This window comes from Salvelinus fontinalis, chromosome 13 (genome assembly GCF_029448725.1).
Source record: "Salvelinus fontinalis isolate EN_2023a chromosome 13, ASM2944872v1, whole genome shotgun sequence".
Lineage (NCBI taxonomy): Eukaryota > Metazoa > Chordata > Actinopteri > Salmoniformes > Salmonidae > Salvelinus > Salvelinus fontinalis.
This window is the reverse complement of record NC_074677.1, coordinates 29721839-29739815: the sequence shown is the minus strand read 5'-3', so window position 1 is coordinate 29739815 and position 17977 is coordinate 29721839. Positions and strand designations below refer to the sequence as shown.

Sequence of the window (17977 nt, the reverse complement as noted above, 5' to 3'; positions counted from 1 at the left end):
TATGTATGAATTAACAGGTTGATTTCAATACAAGAAAAAAGGGGAAACGGAGCATGGAGTCCTTCAGTGAGGTTTTATGTCTATAATATAAGCAGTGGCAGGTAGTCTAGCGGTTAAGAATATTGGACCAGTAACCGAAAGGTCGCTGGTTTGAATCCCAAACTGACTAGGTGAAAGGTCTGTCGTTCTGCCCTTGAACACGGCAGTTAACCCCCAACAACTGCGCTGTGGATGTTGATTAAGGCAGCCCCAATGCATCTTTCTGAGTCAGATGGGTTGGGTTGAATGCGGTAGACACATTTTGGATAAATACATTCAGTTGTGCAACTGGTATCCCCTTTCCCTAATTGCTCTGGATAAGAGTGTCTGCTAAATGATGTAAATGTGATATCAAGGTAGCCATTCTAAGGGTTAGTACTGCACTCCACATCTTTTGTAGATCAGCAATAAATTTCAAGTCTATGTGCCAGCATTCTGAAATGGTTTCCTTTCATTCTCTCCTGGTTTTTATGTAAGTGTGATTTTTAAAGGTGGTCACTGTAGGCTTACAGACCTCATAATAATAAGAAATACCTCATTTTCACTAAGACACAAGTGGCAACACTTTATTTAAGCCCTCTGTTGTGTCCAATAAAGGCTACCAAAGTCTGGCCCTCTACTATTCTACTACCTGAAACTTTGGGGTAAAATTCCAAAGATGTACCCCATCCTCCAAATGGATTGAAATGTGTCAACGCATTCCACACATAGAGATAGAACTGACTAAACACCTGATTGTCACGCCCTGGCCTTAGTTATCTTTGTTTTCTTTATTATTTTAGTTAGGTCAGGGTGTGACATGGGAGATGTTTGTGTGTTTTTGTCTCGTCTAGGGTGTTTGTATTGTCTAGGGGGTGTTTGTAGAGTTCATGGGGTTGTGTTCATTGTAGGTGTTCATGTAAGTCTATGGTTGCCTAGATTGGTTCTCAATTAGAGACAGCTGTCTATCGTTGTCTCTGATTGGGAGCCATATTTAGGCAGCCATATTCATTAGGTAGGTTGTGGGTAATTGTCTATGTCGTGACGTTAGTTGCTTGTGGCTGCACTTTCGTTTTGTAGCTTCACGATCGTTTGTTGTTTTGTCTAGTTTGTATTAGTGTTCGTTTCATCTTCAAATAAAAAGAAGATGTATTTATATCACGCTGCACCTTGGTCCTCTCTTTCACCCGAAGACGATCGTGGCACTGATATACTTTATGTTGATGAAAATGGTCCATGGCCTGTAGAACCATGCTAGATACTGCATGTGTCCAACAGACTGACATGTACAAATACTACACGATTCAAAATAATTACAGCAAATTTTGAGGTTCATTGTTACAAATCAAAACACAACCTTCTCAACCAAGCTTGGAAATTGAAACTTTACTAATCTAAAACTTCTCTCCAAAGGGTTTCATTTAAAGAAGTCCTCCAGCGATTTTGTAACTTTTATTGTTGAAAAGCGATATCCCAAGTATAAATACAGTAAATTACACACACTAAAGGGTAAAAAAACATGTTTTCATCAAAAAACTTCAAGGTGAAGGGCATTCAAAGAGTTGGGGCCTGTTGCACAAAAGTAGAATTAAGACATCCGGGATAAATGACTCAGCTGAGCTCAATGAAGCCAAAACATGTGCGTCCAGGCTTAATTGGTTGCACAAAGACCAAGCCAGGATGAGCAGACACGGATTCATTAAACCAGGTGAAACCAATCCTGGATAGGTGCGCGCTCACGGCTCACTCAAATAGACCCCGCCACATATCACAGATTAACTGATTTACCATGGCAACTAGAGCCGCGTACTTTTCCCCGTCGGAAGCACAAATCCTCATGGAGGCATACGAGGAGGTAAAAGATATAATTAAGAAGAAAGGCAACACCGCCACAGTGATAAAGCAAAGAGAAAAAGCGTGGCAAAGTATTGCAGACCGCCTGAATGCGTAAGTAGTGCACAATTACACAGTCACCGCTCCGTTGAAACATCACAATTACAATTCAAATATTTAATTCACATCTCCAAAAATGCAGTTGTACTGTAATTATGAAACGGTTAAATTTAATTGAAATGCACTGCAGATATGAGTGAAATTGTGTAAAGTAACTCCATCACACTGTATAAAGCTATGATACATTTTTTGATATTTTTACTGAAAACAAGACAAAAATACCAAGTAATTTTTTGCAATGTGACTCCATTAAATGTGTGTGTGTGTGTGTGTGTGTGTGTAGATTAAACATGAACGGGCCAAAACGGACATGGCAGCAGGTCAAAATCAAATACAAGAACATTCTGCAGAATGGTATGGTCCCTGACTAATATTTAACAAAGCACAAGCATATATTGTACCCAGAAGGGGCCTGCTCACACATTGTCTGTACTGTTTTAGCAGTGAAAAAGAATACCCACAGACAAGGCATGGGTGGTGGGTCACCAAAGGCTGACCTTACCCCAGCAGAGGACATGGCCTTGGAGCTAAATAAAGGCAGGCCCGTCTTAGAGGGGATCCCTGGGGGGAAAGAGACGAGCATAGGTTCCTCCCAAGATGCCACCCGCTTCATTCAAGGTATGTCCTTCCATCTCTACATGGGATACAACCACATTCATATTGAATCAATTTGGACTGTCTGACTTTGGTTTACCTATTGCCTTGCAGTGTCTGGCAGCACTGTGTTCCTGTTAGAGCCACCAGCACAAGCACCAGACGATGCTGATCCAGTGAGTACTCCATCAAAGGCATACTGTAGGCCTGGCATGTCTTGTCTACTAGCTTCAATATGAATCCGATTTAAATGTGATAGGGTGAAGGCCCCAGTGCAGCAGCAACAGCACATGATGGAGACGACGATGATGAGGAGGAGACCATCTCTCTGGATTCCAGAAGGCATGAGGTATCATGTTAAGACTGTGAAAGTACTATTTACTCTACAATGGTGAGGAGTCCTCATCAAAATCAAAAAATCTAATTTCTTTTACAGGACCCAGATGCTATAAAGTGGGAAAACCAGCCTGGCAACATAGTGCGTATTAATAAAAGGACACCACATCCTGCCAAATTCCAGCTGCGCTAATTGTATTGTGTTCACAGAGCTCACAAGCTATCAGAAAGTTGTATGGCAACCACCTCCGGCGCCAAATAGAACTGGCAGACATAGACATTCAGTACAAGAAGAAAAAGATGGAAAATCTTGCACTGGAGTCCGAAATAAAAAAGAGGACAATTAGGAAACTGGACCTTGAAATAAAAAAACTTGAGAGGGAGGTGAGATGCCTTCAATGTACACTGTATGCTAACTGTAACACAAATGTATTAATCATTATTTTTCTTTCCTCCCCCAGCTCCAAGAAGATGACACAGCTCAAAATAAAAATTAGGTATATTCTCGTAAAGTCAAGTGAGCCATGACATATGAGCTCTTATTGTGAGCACACAGGACGGTGGCATCTTTCTAAGTTTTTTTTTATTTTCCCAGCAATCAGTACAACCAAGTCATCGTTATAAGGCATCGCCCTCTTTTGCCCACCCCCCCCAGCACCAGGTGTGGCCACTAGCCTATATGAAGGCCCAAAATTGTGTGTTCCTTTCTGCTCTGACAATGGCATGCCCATTCGTGCGAGATGTGGTGGATGAAGAAGCACTTGTGCTGAGGAGAGCCTTCAGGCGAGAAAGGGTCTTCAGGGACCGGTTGGACCCACTGGCCTTCCCTGATGACCATCTATATGAAAGATACAGGTTTTCTGCAGATGGCATCAGGTATCTATGCAGACTACTGGGTCCCAGGATTAAGCACCGCACTGCACGGAGCCATGCACTGAGTGTGGAGCAAATGGTTTGTGTGGCCTTGTGCTTTTTTGCTAGTGGAGCCTTCCTGTACTCAGTGGGGGATGCTGAACAAGGCCACAATTTGCCGCACAATAAGGAGTGTGTCTGGCTATCAAAGCATTAGCAGATGTCTTCATCTCCTTCCCTGGCCACAGAAGACTCTGTGACATCAAAGAGGAGTTCTATAGGATTGCAGGTAAGAGGATCTACAAATTACAGGACAACTGTTAACACATAGTAGGATACTCATTACTTTGTGTGACAGGTTTCCCCAATGTCATTGGTGCAGTGGACTGCACACACATAAGGATAAAAGCCCCCTCAGGTGCCCATGAGGCCGATTTTGTGAATAGGAAATCCTTTCACAGCATTAATGTTCAGGTGAACATAACTTTTTGATATTGTCCATTGACGAACACTCTGCATTGCCAGTGATGTGCATTGATTGGTGTAATATTCCTCATCTTATGATTTCAGATGGTGTGCAATGCTGACTGTGTGATCAGCAATGTTGTGGCAAAATGGCCTGGCTCAGTCCATGACTCCAGAATCTTTCGGGCCTCTGAAATCTATCAGTGCCTATCACAAGGTAAGCCACACAACCCCTATTTATAACCATCATGGCTGTGTCAAGAATATCACTGTGTTTATGAGGTAGTAATGATGAGATTTTGTGTTTACAGGTGAATGCTCTGGTGTGTTGCTGGGAGACAGGGGGTATGGCTGCCAGCCTTTTCTCCTGACACCTTTCACAGACCCCCAGGAAGCACAGCAGGCCTACAACCATGCCCATGCCAGGACCAGGGCCAGAGTTGAAATGACCTTTGGCCTCCTGAAGGCACGCTTTCACTGCCTTCACAAATTAAGGGTCAGCCCTGTTAGGGCATGTGATATTACTGTGGCTTGTGCTGTCCTCCACAATGTGGCCTGCCTGAGGAAGGAGAGGGCCCCCAGAGTGCCACCAGCCATGGACTGGGACAATCCGGCAATCTTCCCTGATGACGACAGTGGTCGGCTGCTGAGGGACCAATATGTGTTGAATTATTTTAGTTAGTATGTGTGCTTTCAATTTTGGTTAAATATGTTCTGCGGTGGCAGAGGAATTTGTTTTTTTTTGGGTTCGTTTTTTTACGAATTTGGCCTCTTATGATGTTTGTGCGGTATACTGTGTGTAATACAAGGCTGCAGGGAGGCTACTGCATCCATTCATTTGTCTGTTCAGTTGATGTGTATGGATTTGTCCTGCATTTATTTTAGTGTGCAGACATGCAGGGTGTGTTATATACAGACCTTTGAATGTGTATGTATCATTTTGTATAATATGCTTGGATTCTGTGCTTTCCATCTTGTAGAGTCACTGTGACTTCAGTTTCGAAAGGAGCTGATGGTTTACCTGCTTTGTTTTGTCCTTATTCAATAAAGGAACATAATGTTACACATTGTGTTTTTATATTCATATGGAATGTGTATTTGTTTATATGACAGAGTACTAGGGCCACACTGAAGAAAAAGGATAAAGTCATAAATTTGAGGCTGGTTCTTTCTGCAGAAAAGCTACATATTGTTTTTACAGTTTTGATACTTATGACAATGTGATACTTAATATTCTGGCACATCAGCATGTCTTTGTTTATGAAACCATACTGTAGTACAATTTCACGAAATGCCCCACATCTGTCATTTTAACAACTGTCCTCCTTTAAAACAACTGGTTACAATATTATTACTTGTGTTTTTTTCCCCTCTGTGGCCCTAATATTCTATCATTTTATATATAGCCTTATAGTCTATGGGAAACTGTAAATTATCTAATGATAGCAACATCATCTAAAAATTATTTTTTATCCAAAATCATTGAAATTAATGATCACAAACGTTTAAATAATGACAGTGGGTCTAGTTATATGTGATAACAATGTATAGTGAGCAGTGAAATAACTTGGTTTCCATTTGTGGTGACTGCTGACTGACATTAGGGATGAGATTAAATAGATCCTGGAATTTAGCCTGGTCTGGAGCAGGCTAGCTCCACAGAATAAATCTCCATGGTAATTTATACCATAACATATCCTCCTGCCCCCTATCCATCTTTAGTGCAACCGGATTACGGATCAATTGAGCCAGGATCACCAAGATATCCTGGCTTAATCCCTTATCCTAGTTTTGTGCAACAGGCCCCAGGTCTGATGAGAATTTCTGATGTCATCGGTCTCCCCTTTGCTTGAGGAGCAATAGAGAACAAAAGAGCAAAGCCCCACCAATCACAATGAGGTTTACCAAATTACACACCTCTGGAAGAGTTCTCAACTACATTTGACTGAAAGTAGTGGGGAGGGCACTTTTTACAATACGGATACACCCTATTCACTGATTCACTTGTAGTAGGTGGTCTATACCTACCGTCTTTCTCGTGGTCGAGGTGAGAATAAAGAGTGACACTTCATCACACACTGTACATCTCTCTTTTTTCCAGGCATTGTCCCCCACAGTTGTGTGTCTGGGAGGATGTGTCAACAGTCAATGTCATTTACACTGTATCATTTAGGGATGGAGGTATCCACTCATGCAGACATGATGGGAAATGCTGTGACATAAAGATTAGTAAATAGACCAACACAAAATAATCAGGCCATTCTTAATGTTCTTGTTCTATAACTTCCTGATCTTTCTTTGGCCAATGTTTTGGATCTGGGCTGAAACATATCAGTGAACAAAAATATTACTGTTGGTTAATATCCTTGAGGAAACTTTTCTCATATTTTTTATTTATTCTCAAGTCGCACTGCCTTTGAACCCTCAAAGTATAAGATTGACAGGGCCATTCCACAATAGGCTATTATGAATTACTGAGCTGAGTGTGATTTCGATCAGCATTCATCCCTGACAATATTTCTGGATAAGTGCGTCAGAGTTGCTTGGCTTCTGCACGTTTTCAGCGTTAATAAATGTTTTATTATGACAGAACTGCAACACTGTTTACATGCGGTAAAGCGCGTTGAATATGTTTCACTATGATCATTTCCCATTGCTTACTACACGCTCCTCCCACTGAGCTACACAGCGCTCAATGAAAACAGAAAAGAAAAAGCTGCACTTCCTCATTGCCTAGATACACTCGTCAAGCACACACGAAGAAACAAGGCTGTGCATTGTTTTGATTTTATACTGGTCAGTGTATCTGGGAGGTACAAATACTAAAATACAGAATAGGCTTGCGCACATACAACACTGAATAGGATAATTATTCAATATCGAAAAGGAATACAATTTAACGTTACACTGTTGCTGTTTTGAAGAACAGCCGATCAATTCAACAGGTAGGTCCCTGATTTGTGTCTCTTCTCTTGTTCTTTGATCTATTCTCAGACAATGTGGCATTTGACTCTGTACTGCTTTCCTGAATAGTATGTTTCTGTTCTACATGACATTTGCGATAATTGTTTCTGGTGGAATAATAACCAAAGGTAAATCCCATTCCATGCCTTGTGGGCTATGCGAAATATTATTTAAATTGGGGTAATGATTAATTTATCACTGATATTAAATATATCTTTACGAATTATTCAACATGGCTATGTCAATGGAATCACTATTGAATGTGTGGCCGCTAATCTAATATGAAGGACCACCCTCCCCTACCATGAGAGGCCTTGAATCATTTCGGGGACCGATTAAACTTGTGACCAATCAGAGAATTATGCTATTTTTCTGTCTCAGCCATTCGTGATGTCATAGTGATAGTGTGTGTGAAATTGTTGGCCTAATGTAAAACATAAATATTTTTAACATGTGTAAGTAGTTCCCCAAACTAGCCAAATCAATAGCCTATTTATTCAATAGTGTTCAGGTTGCTTTGGAAAGTGTGCCAATGCATTAGGATATTGAATTCAATGTGCAGGCTTTATTTATATAATGTAATAGCCTAACACAATTTAGGCTCTATTAAGCCATTATGTGCTCAGTATAAAATAAGACATTGTAATATACTCATATTTATACATTGCACATTTTGTTGTTGCTATTTAGGAGAACAGTTGATCTATAGGTTGCATGTGAATTCATTGTCATTGTAGAGAAACGTATTACAACCCTCAGAGACAGATACAGTATCATACAAATGTCCATTCAGTGTGATGTCATTACTGATGTGTATTAGTGTTGCTCATAAAGTTTCTCTCTGTAATTTACCTGAAGATTACTGATGTGTGACCTCAGCATGGACCAAGTGGCCCCCTTGTCCACTGGCTATCGCTCCAGCCTCAAGGTGAGACTTCACAAGGCTGTGCCACTAATACAGTAGATAAGTAGGAAAATCGCATACATCGTAGTGCTGGAGATGGAGTTGTGTATAGTAGATATAGGACTACTGTATCACAACGGATACTGCAAGGCTGGATCAAAATCCTGCACACCCAATAGCTCTCCAGTACTGGAATTGGAGCAACATTCACTCAAGGCTATTGAGGAGTTAAGAAAGCACGGATTCCAAATATCAAATATCAGCAGAGATTTATTGTTAAATCCTGTGTGTTGCAGCATACTTGAGTCTGCTATTCTTCGCCCCATAACTTTAACCATAAAATAATAAAGGAAAGGAAAGAGGACAAAGCCAGGCATATTAAATGTGAAGATAATTGGGGAGCTGATGGAGGAGAGGCTCGAAGTCTTTCCACCTTCTCTACTGCCATTAACTCAATTAGTCCCCTTGGTAACTAGCAGGAAAAATGCTCTCGAGACATTGAGGGCCCTGTTTGTGCCAGCCTACCTTTTCTAAGGCCAAATAAATAGACAAATCATTAAACAGTTTATAGATAAAAAGGATGGTGTTTTGTGGGGAGTTATTTGAATAAAAAATCATTGTGCCTTACAGTATTAGACAGGCGCACAAATGGCACTTTAGCGTACATCTTTACTATCGATGTCCTAATGATTTGTTAAGGTTTCATGTGCGGCTTGGTTGTATAACGTCATAAGAAGTCTCATCAGCATCTGTAAAGGGCTAATGCTGAGATGGGTACAGTGCCGATTCAAACAGAGCTCATCTTAAAAAGGGCTTGTTTTTAGCTAATAGAATTGTGAAGAAGAGCCTGGTTTGTCTAACCTCATTTGAAGAGGGGGAACGAGAGAGAGTGAAAAGGGAGAGAGAAGGATAGAGGGAGGAGGGGGTAGAGTTTTTTTTCTCAAAAAGCAGCAGCCTACGCTGTGTTATAAACCCTCATAGCTGAACTGCTGCCAGCTGCTCCAAGGGAGTTTCTAGTTCTGCTACGGAACAGGAAGACTATGTATGGTCATCCTCTCCCAGCGGTTCAGGGCCAGGCTTAGCTGGGAGAATGAGAAAGGCCTGATGTGTTTGACTAATGATGACAGATTGGCTCTACTGAAAGGGAGTGCCCACATACAGAGTTTTTTCTGTCATTGCTTTTGCCTGCTCTGTTATCTTTTGTCTTTTATCTCACTTTATGTGACTCCGTCTAAAGAAGTGAATAAGGTATTTCACTCACAGTATCTGTGAGTGATCAGGTGTTGGTCATCTGTTCAGGGCTATACTTGGCTCACCTAATATATCCAATTATGTAGACATACAGTAGAATGGGGCTTTCTCAAATCATCAGGCAAAATACATGTTTTGTGTCTTTTAAATTAAACTAACAGTATGTTGTTTCTTATGTGTTTGTCCTCCACAGCGGCAGGCAGCGTTTGACCTTTTTGAAGATCCCATGTCTCTGTTCTCGGGATACTTCCTCCCCTCAGATGATGAGCAGTCTTTTCAGGAGGTGCCCTCTGGCCTCAACCTTGTCTCACATGGTACGCCACCACCACAACCTACCAACGAGTGCCACATCACTCTAGTCCTCTACTTTACACCAAAACACTTTCATAACACCAATACCAACTAATCACCCCAGGCCAAAGTTAGACCAAACCCTATTAGGAAGATTATTTGCGAGACATGAGGTGACAAAGTTAACAATGTAGTTCAACTGATTGCTTGCATACAAACTGTTTTAATTAATGATTAACAGAAAAACAGGTGTTTATTTGTGGTCAACAATTATCCATAACCCCAACTTTGTTAATCAATCTCTCATCCGGTTCCATGGTAGCTAGCCCATTTAAACTGTCTGAACCCTATTTAGATTTTTTTATAAGGCCCAATGCAGCTGGGGGTTTTTTCAATCTCAATATTAAATCATTACTGGGTAACAATTAGGTACCTTACTGTGATTGTTTTGAATTCAAATTAAATAAAAATAGCTTCTTTGCAAACAGCAATTTCTCAAGCAAGAATTAAGCTGGGAGTGGTCTGAGTAGGGAGGGGAAAACTGAAAACTAGCTTTTATTGGCAGAGAGGTTTGGACCTCTTTCTTATTGGTCTATTAACTAACTAAACACCTGGTGATGTCACCAGGCATGCCAAAACTCCATCCTACCTAAACAGACTAACATTTTAGGCGCTCTTTTCAAACAGCTCTTGCACTAAAAGTGCATCGTCATCATTTTCAAAATTTCACAGTATTATTCTAACCTCATAGTGTGTAAATGTATATAAAACACAGGGAAATCACAGTTTTGGCTGCACTGGGCCTTTAAATGTAACTTTATTTTTGAGTTTGTATATGTATGAGTAGTGTTTTAAGGCAGTTGTTAGTGTGCACAAAACAGAGTAGTGTACAGTCAATTTGGAGCTGGATCAACTATGAACAGTATTAGGCAGTGGCATACTGTACAGTGTTCATTCTTGTTTGCATTGACAGACCTGCCTATTGTGTTGCGATCACACCAACTTGTGGTTTGTGTTGCGCAATAGAGGTTATTATACAGATAGAACTCATTGTTCTCATAGCATTGACAGTAAACCCTGCTCATATATGTGTAATCATGCACGCAGGCACAAAGGAAAAGCGCGTTTTTGACTGATTTGGGTTTTAAAACAATTATGACACTGTTAAAGCAATGTTATTACATAAGAAAGGTCTAGAAAGGTTGATTAATAGATTAATCAAACATTTGTTTTTGTAAACTCTCCAGACATGGGCCCTTGCTCTGTTCCACTTTTGACCCCGTGCAGTAAGGCAGTGATGAGTCAGGCCTTGAAGGACAGCTTCAGTGGCTTCTCCAAGGTCCAACGCTGCTGTGGCATCTCCAACAGTGAGTCACTTTCTACACCTGCTCAATCTCATTGTCCTCCCTTTTTCTTCATTTCTATTGAAATGTTTTCTACAAGGATGACAATTTGCTCATTTCCTAGCTAATTTTGAACTGGATTGGAGGTCAGTCATTTTGGGCTCATTTCGAAAGCTTTGCACTCAGTCCAGCCTCCACAATATATTAGCTCCTGATTCTTACTCGTTAACACCATGTTTGTATGACATTTTCCCACTTGTTGAGTGTTTAAGTCACCCCCCCCCCCCTCTTTAAAGGACAGGTTCACCTTTTTTAACCAAATCTCTATTTTTTATGTAAATAGCATATTATAGAAGTGTCCAGACACTTTTTTTGCGATTTCACTTGGTTTGGAGAAAGAGAGCTCCCCACCAGCAATAGACTTCCTCATTGCTCGTTCTGCAGGATGGGGGCCACAGATAAACATGAACCAAGGCTCCAAAAACACCCAAATATGTCCTTTTAGAAATGGCAACGCTCTCAGCATAGTGATGCAGGTCTTTAGATGTTGTACACATGAAATTGTGTAATTCTGAACTTTATCCGCAACTTTATATCCCATTTAATTGGACTCGGGCGATACTTTTCCGTGTGCGAGCATGCACATGCTTTCTCATTTCTCGTGTCACCACAATGGGAACCAAAAAATACATAAATGCTCACACACAGAAAAGTATCGCCCGTTTCGAAAATTACTTATTTGTTCATGTTTATCCATACTGCAGAACAAGCAATAATGAAGTCTATTGCTGGTGGGGTAAGTTTCTCAAAACCAAGTGAAATCAAAAAAACTCTTCAAGTTCTCTTGAAAACTCTGGACTCTTCAATAACATGCCATTTACATCAAAAATTGAGATTTGGTAAAACATTTTGCCTGTCCCTTAATCATTAAAAGTAAGCCTAATTAAGTCAAATCAAGACAAAGGCTGGTGTATTTTGGTGAGGTTTCCATGGAATTGTGCATGAACTTTTTAGTAATTTAAAATGACTGTATATTAAGCCATATCTTTTTTCTTTCTCGCTTTCACAGACCCCCATAAGTGGACCAAGCAGCACGTGATGCAGTGGCTCCATTGGGCAGCCAGTGAGTTCAGCCTGGCCAACGTCCACTTCTTTAAGTTTGACATGAACGGCCAGGAGCTGTGTGACCTTGGCAAGGAGAGCTTCCTGGACCTGGCCCCAGACTTTGTGGGCGACATCCTGTGGGAGCACCTGGACCAGATGATGAAAGGTAACAGTGGAACTTTTTAGTCAGATGGTGTTTGTGTGGAAGGAAGATGGGAGAAAGAATAGGTGGAGTCATCAGTTTGTTTTGTATTCGGGTGGAAAGGGTTTCTTTATTCTGTAGAATTACTGTACCCTTTGGCTAAATGATACACGCTAAAATCAAATAACAGTATTTCTGACAGTTCCTGACTTTATCTTCCGTTTTCTTCCAGAATGTCAAGAGAGAGAAGAATCCAAAAGCCTCAGCAGTGTTGTGCCCTCAGTAACCAACTGGATGAGCTCTGTTGGTGAGTGTCCATTAGAAAAACAAACAGAGCTCCAGTGGGTTCAAATCCAGGTAAACATCAGATAGACAAAACAGTTTGGCTTCAGCTTCATTTGAACAGAAGCCTTAATGGCCCAATTCAGACATTTAAAAAAATCTCAATATCAAATCATTTCTGGCTAACAATTAAGTACTTTACTGTGATTGTTTTCAATTAAAATTGTCAAAAATAAACTGTCTGGCAGTGGTCTGAGTTGGGAGGGGAAAGAGAGAGAGGTTAGAAACTTTTTTTATTGGCCTATTAACTAATTTACTGTCTAGTGGTATCACTATTCCAACCTCAGTGTGGAAATATATATAAAACATAGAAAAATCACGCTTTTGACCGCACTGTGCCTTTAAGCTGTCCAAAGAGGTGTCTGAGGGGTGGGTGTGATGAGATGAGCTAAGTGGGCATATGTTCTCTTTCTACAGGCTTCAGTCTGGAGGAAACCCAGTGTGCCCTGCAGGTGCCTGACAACAGCGGTAGTCTGCTGAAAGAACTGTTTGAGACTGCGGACAAGACTACCCTGCTGACCCGAGATCAGGAGTTCTCCATGTTCTCTAAGCCCCAACTGAGCACGGTCAACGTCAGCTACATCAGGAGCAACCCAGACGCAGGACAACTCTGCAAAGCCTGTGAGTAGGCCAACTCACTGTTGTCTAGAAGCTATTAATCAATGTTAATTCATTAGTGTTCATTTTCCAAGGGATCACATGTAAGTGATTCCCAACAGATATTTGAATTCAGTGATAGTTCCTTAACGTGTTTCAGTTGAACTAACCATCTCTGTGCTTTGTTTATCCACAGTCTCGTCCCAGGACCAGAGTTTGTGTTCATTGGAGAGCATGGACAGCTTTGAGGGGCCAGAGTCCATGCTGCAATCCTGGGGTAGCCAGTCTTCCCTGGCGGACAACCAGAGGGTGCCGTCCCACGACAGCTTTGAGGACGAGTGCAACAGCAGCACCCTGAGCCTGGGGAATCAGGGCCTATCCTTCAAGGACTACCTCCAGGAGAGGAACGAGCCTGTGGAACTGGGAAAGCCTGTCATACCTGCTGCCGTGCTGGCTGGCTTCACTGGTGAGTTTATGAACCCGCTGACACAGTCAAACCCAGCTCATCTTGTATGAAATACTATCTATCTCTCTGTCAACCCCAGTTTCAACTCCAGTTCAAAACAGTACACTACAGTTGTGTATACACAAATTATGCCTTTTGATCGCCGTCTGACTCCTATGCCTCTTTTTTCCTCTCAACAGGAAGCGGTCCTATCCAGCTGTGGCAGTTCCTGCTGGAGCTCCTGACTGATAAGAGTTGTCAGGCCATCATCAGCTGGACGGGAGACGGCTGGGAGTTCAAACTCACTGACCCAGATGAGGTGAGTGTCAATTGGCCTCAAACAGTATGTGTATATCAGGTTGTGGGGGAGATAGCCACAAGGGTTTACATTAGGGGTGTACCGAGTACTCTGACAAAAAGAGTATCGCAACGGATGTGGAGAATTTTCGGAATGCGATTATGACAAGTATTTTTTGTAATTAAAATAGTAATTGTCAGCTGCCAGCACGCATCTCTCTGTCCCTCAAACAGTGTGAAGCCCTTTATGCTCTAAATAACTATTGGCTAGTTCTTCCATCTGTAAGAAACGAGCGGGGTATCGTTTGAGCCTGCTGCAATTAGAATTAGAAAAAGCTGTTCTCCCTCTGCTCTTATTTCCCCAGACAGACATACGCGGGGCTCCGTCTCTCTCAGGGCACTCATCTCAGGGCAAATTACACCACTTCTACAAATACTGTGTGGGAATCAGAATTGCGAGTGATTGTTGTTCTAGCTATCAATCTAGTTATATTTCTGTCGACTTTGCTGAGGACATATGTTTGTTTTTGTCTGTGTATTTACTGAGTAGCTTAAATAAATATCCCCACACTTGTGGTATAGGCTTTACCTGCATTTAAACCACACTTCCGGGCCTTCCGATTACAAGTATTAAGTGTGATAAAAATGGATACAATTACAATAACGAGTATGACGAGATTGGCAACACCGCTAGTTTACAGGACTAAAATGTCTTCAACACAAGAGCCATCAGAAGACATCAAGATGTAGTGTAAGACTCTGCTTTCCATTGGTGTTTATCATTCTCTCCTTCCTCCTCCAGGTGGCTAGACGCTGGGGCCGCAGGAAGAACAAGCCCAAGATGAACTACGAGAAGCTGAGCCGTGGCCTGCGATACTACTACGACAAGAACATCATCCACAAGACCTCGGGCAAGCGATACGTGTACCGCTTCGTCTGCGACCTGCAGAATCTTCTGGGCTACTCGGCCGAAGAGCTCCACATCATGCTAGGGGTCCAGCCTGACACTGAGGATTGAACCAACTGGTGTTTTATCGAAAGGGAAGGGGTTGGAGATGTAGCCAGTGGGGCTTCACTACCCCAACTTAGCAAAAGTTGCTAATGGTACAGGCCATCTGAAAGTAATTTCTGGTCATTGAACAGGTGGCACTGATTGATGTCCACTGATAGTGGCTACACTGGTGGGCAGACAGTGAGCATCTCTAATTTGGAGAGGCAGCTCATGTCTCGGCTCTTGTGCCATCAATGTGCATCGTTGTGCAAGCTTTGATTGAGAGGGGTGCCAGTATTTAAATCAAGCATTCCCTCTGGGTGAAAGTGTTATTGTGCAAGTTGTAATGGATCAGCTCTGTATCCATCTGCAAAGTGGAGAGCTGTTAATTGCACAGATGACAATGGTGATCAATGTAACTTTGCTGATTTTTTCATTCTTGCTTTATACTCAGCAAGTATGGTGTTTACAGAGTCTGAACAGTGGACATTTAGACTTATTGTGAATGATCTTGAGGTTACCAAACAAGAATGCTTTTGAGGTGGCGGCTCCAGCGCCTTAAATAGGAGTTTTGATGGAGAATGTATTCATGATTTTATGGAATAGCTAAGATTGCCTTTACTGTTGTGCTTACTAATGCATTGTCCTGCTGACCAGCTTGCAGCGCAACTGGAATACCAGTCATTGTGGCTATTGCATTTCTCCTCTATCAAAAAGGAAATTATTTAATTGGTGTTCTATAAATATGAATATTTTGTCATGTTTGGCGAGTTATACACAATTCACATGTGAATATGGCTTTAAAGGTTGAATGTAACGGTGTAGCAGCTATCATAATTTATTTTTGTAGCAGGTTTATCAGGGATAAATTTGTGAATTGATTGTTTATTTATTTTTATGTGACCAAAGCGACATGTGGATGTACATGGTTTATTCTAAACTATAGTTCCATTTTGTTGTATGTTTTTATATTCTGTACCAACGTCCCTGTGTATATATTACATCGGTACTACTGTACTTGTTATAAATACGATGAATATTCACTGTGTATTTTCTGAAGAAGATAAAGCAGCCTTTTTCAAGTTGTTGTACAGATGACAGACACACAAAAATGGCATACTTTTGGCATGGGTACGATCTTATTCCTTGCTAGTCATTTGTGTTTATGCTGTTCTCTTAATCATTTTAGTAATCTTCTATTAATTGATATTGTATAAAACAATGAAAAGTTAAATCATCTTAAGAATTCTGTTGTTGAAATCTTAATAATATAGAACATTTTGAACTGACATGTGAAGCAACAGGGTTATTGTACATTATTTTATAATAGAGTGTTGGTCTTGCTACAACATCCAAGCTCTGAATATATAATTGGCAGCGTGACATGCTGTGCTGTTTGCTGTAACTAAAGATGTGCATGTCATCGGCATGCCAAAAACCTGTGTATTCATCGTAATGACTTTACTTAAATTACTTTGTCAGCATTTCAGTGGTTTTTAAATGGAAAATGGCTTTGACATTTTAATAAAAGCTTTATTTTATGTTTCTTTTATTGACATTTGGTAGCTTAATATAAAGAGGGGTATGTCACGCCCTGAACATAGTAAGCTGTTTTTTCTCTGTGTTGGTTGGGGCGTGATGGTGACTTGGGTGGGTTATCTAGGTGTATTTGTATGTCTATGGTGGCCTGATATGGTTACCAATCAGAGGCAGCTGTTTATCGTTGTCTCTGATTGGGGATCATATTTAGGCAGCCATTTCCCGTTTGTGTCTGTGGGATCTTGTCTATGTTTAGTTGCCTATCTGCACTATTTGTATAGCTTCACGTTTCGACCGTTGATTTTGTTGTTTTTGTTAAGTGTTCATTCATTAAAAGAGAATGTACGCATACTACGCTGTGCCTTGGTCTCACTCCTACGACGATCGTGACAGAAGATCCCACCAAAAATGGACCAAGCAGTGTGTACAGGAGGAGTGGACTTGGGAGGAGATCCTGGATGGAAAAGGACCCTGGACGCAGGCCGGGGAGTATCGCCGTCCTAAGGAGGAGATAGAGGCAGCGAAAGCGGAACGGCGACGATACGAGGAGATAGCTCAACGGAGCAAGCACGAGAGGCAACCCCAAGAAAAACATTTGGGGGGGGGGGGCACATGGAGCAGTCGGCAGAGCCGAGGAGTGAACCAGAGCCAGTCAGGGAGTCGAGTGAGGAGTTCGACGCAAGATTCCGGAGAGAGGTGCTGGCATTGAGAGCGCTCCTGAGGTGCGTGTCATCAGCCCGGTGCCACTTGTACCGGTCCCACGCATCAGGTCTCCAGTGCGCCTTCACAGCCCAGTGCGTCCTGTGCTAGCGTCCCGCACTTGCCGGGCTGGAGTGAGCATCCAGTCACGAAGGGTTGTGCCAGCTCTGCGCTCTAGACCTCCAGTGCGCCTCCACAGTCTAGTACGTCCTGTGTCTCCTCTCCGCACTCGCCCTGAGGTGCGTGTCATCAGCCCGGTGCCACCTGTACCGGTCCCACGCATCAGGTCACCAGTGCGCATCCACAGTCCAGAGCTTCCGGCGACAGTTCCCAGCCCGGAACCTCCTACGACGGGCCACAGTCCGGAACCTCCAATGACGGGCCACAGTACGGAACCTCCAACGACGGGCCACAGTACGGAACCTCCAACGACGGGCCACGGTCCGGAACCTCCAACGACGGTCCACGGTCCGGGCCCTCCTGAGTCGGTCCCCGGTCCGGAACCTGCTGAGACGGTCCCCGGTTCGGACCCTTCAGTGACGGTCCCCGGGTCCGGAGCCTCCAGCGACGGTCCCCGGGTCCGGAGCCTCCAGCGACGGTCCCCGGGTCCGGAGCCTCCAGCGACGGTCCCCGAGTCCGGAGCCTCCAGCGACGGTCCCCGGGTCCGGAGTCTCCAGCGACGAGGCCCCGGGTCCGGAGCCTCCAGCAAGTCCGCACCCTCGTCCGCACCTTTGGTAAGCTGTTTTTTCTCTGTGTTGGTTGGGGCGTGATGGTGACTTGGGTGGGTTATCTAGGTGTATTTGTATGTCTATGTTGGCCTGTTATGGTTCCCAATCAGAGGCAGCTGTTT

General features: G+C 42.6%; 2 protein-coding genes across 2 annotated transcripts; both read left to right on the top strand.

Moving 5' to 3' along the window:
* Window positions 1-1588: 1588 nt before the first annotated feature.
* Window positions 1589-5473, top strand: LOC129868399 (uncharacterized). Its single transcript, XM_055942339.1, has 10 exons — window positions 1589-2325; window positions 2413-2589; window positions 2680-2741; window positions 2825-2914; window positions 3002-3043; window positions 3112-3285; window positions 3363-3398; window positions 3497-4042; window positions 4324-4435; window positions 4530-5473. The coding sequence occupies exons 1-7, from the start codon at window positions 2262-2264 to the stop codon at window positions 3396-3398; spliced, it is 645 nt and encodes a 214-aa protein (XP_055798314.1). The 5' UTR covers window positions 1589-2261; the 3' UTR covers window positions 3497-4042; window positions 4324-4435; window positions 4530-5473.
* Window positions 5474-6931: 1458 nt separating this feature from the next.
* On the top strand, window positions 6932-16430 carry LOC129868397 (protein C-ets-2-like). The gene is made up of 10 exons (XM_055942338.1): window positions 6932-7163; window positions 8041-8110; window positions 9531-9651; window positions 10876-10995; window positions 12041-12241; window positions 12450-12524; window positions 12977-13180; window positions 13353-13622; window positions 13802-13920; window positions 14701-16430. The coding sequence occupies exons 2-10, from the start codon at window positions 8048-8050 to the stop codon at window positions 14914-14916; spliced, it is 1389 nt and encodes a 462-aa protein (XP_055798313.1). The 5' UTR covers window positions 6932-7163; window positions 8041-8047; the 3' UTR covers window positions 14917-16430.
* The last annotated feature ends 1547 nt before the right edge of the window (window positions 16431-17977 follow it).

What these genes read in the sequence shown, in the direction of transcription:
- LOC129868399 (XM_055942339.1), top strand. Translation starts at nt 2,262, where the DNA reads ATGAACGGGCCAAAACGGACATGGCAGCAGGTCAAAATCAAATACAAG. An exon ending in TGCCACCCGCTTCATTCAAG is followed by an intron (nt 2,590 to 2,679) that starts GTATGTCCTTCC and finishes ATTGCCTTGCAG; the next exon opens with TGTCTGGCAGCACTGTGTTC. An exon ending in TAAAAAAACTTGAGAGGGAG is followed by an intron (nt 3,286 to 3,362) that starts GTGAGATGCCTT and finishes TTCCTCCCCCAG; the next exon opens with CTCCAAGAAGATGACACAGC.
- LOC129868397 (XM_055942338.1), top strand. Translation starts at nt 8,048, where the DNA reads ATGTGTGACCTCAGCATGGACCAAGTGGCCCCCTTGTCCACTGGCTAT. An exon ending in CAACTGGATGAGCTCTGTTG is followed by an intron (nt 12,525 to 12,976) that starts GTGAGTGTCCAT and finishes CTCTTTCTACAG; the next exon opens with GCTTCAGTCTGGAGGAAACC. An exon ending in CGTGCTGGCTGGCTTCACTG is followed by an intron (nt 13,623 to 13,801) that starts GTGAGTTTATGA and finishes TCCTCTCAACAG; the next exon opens with GAAGCGGTCCTATCCAGCTG.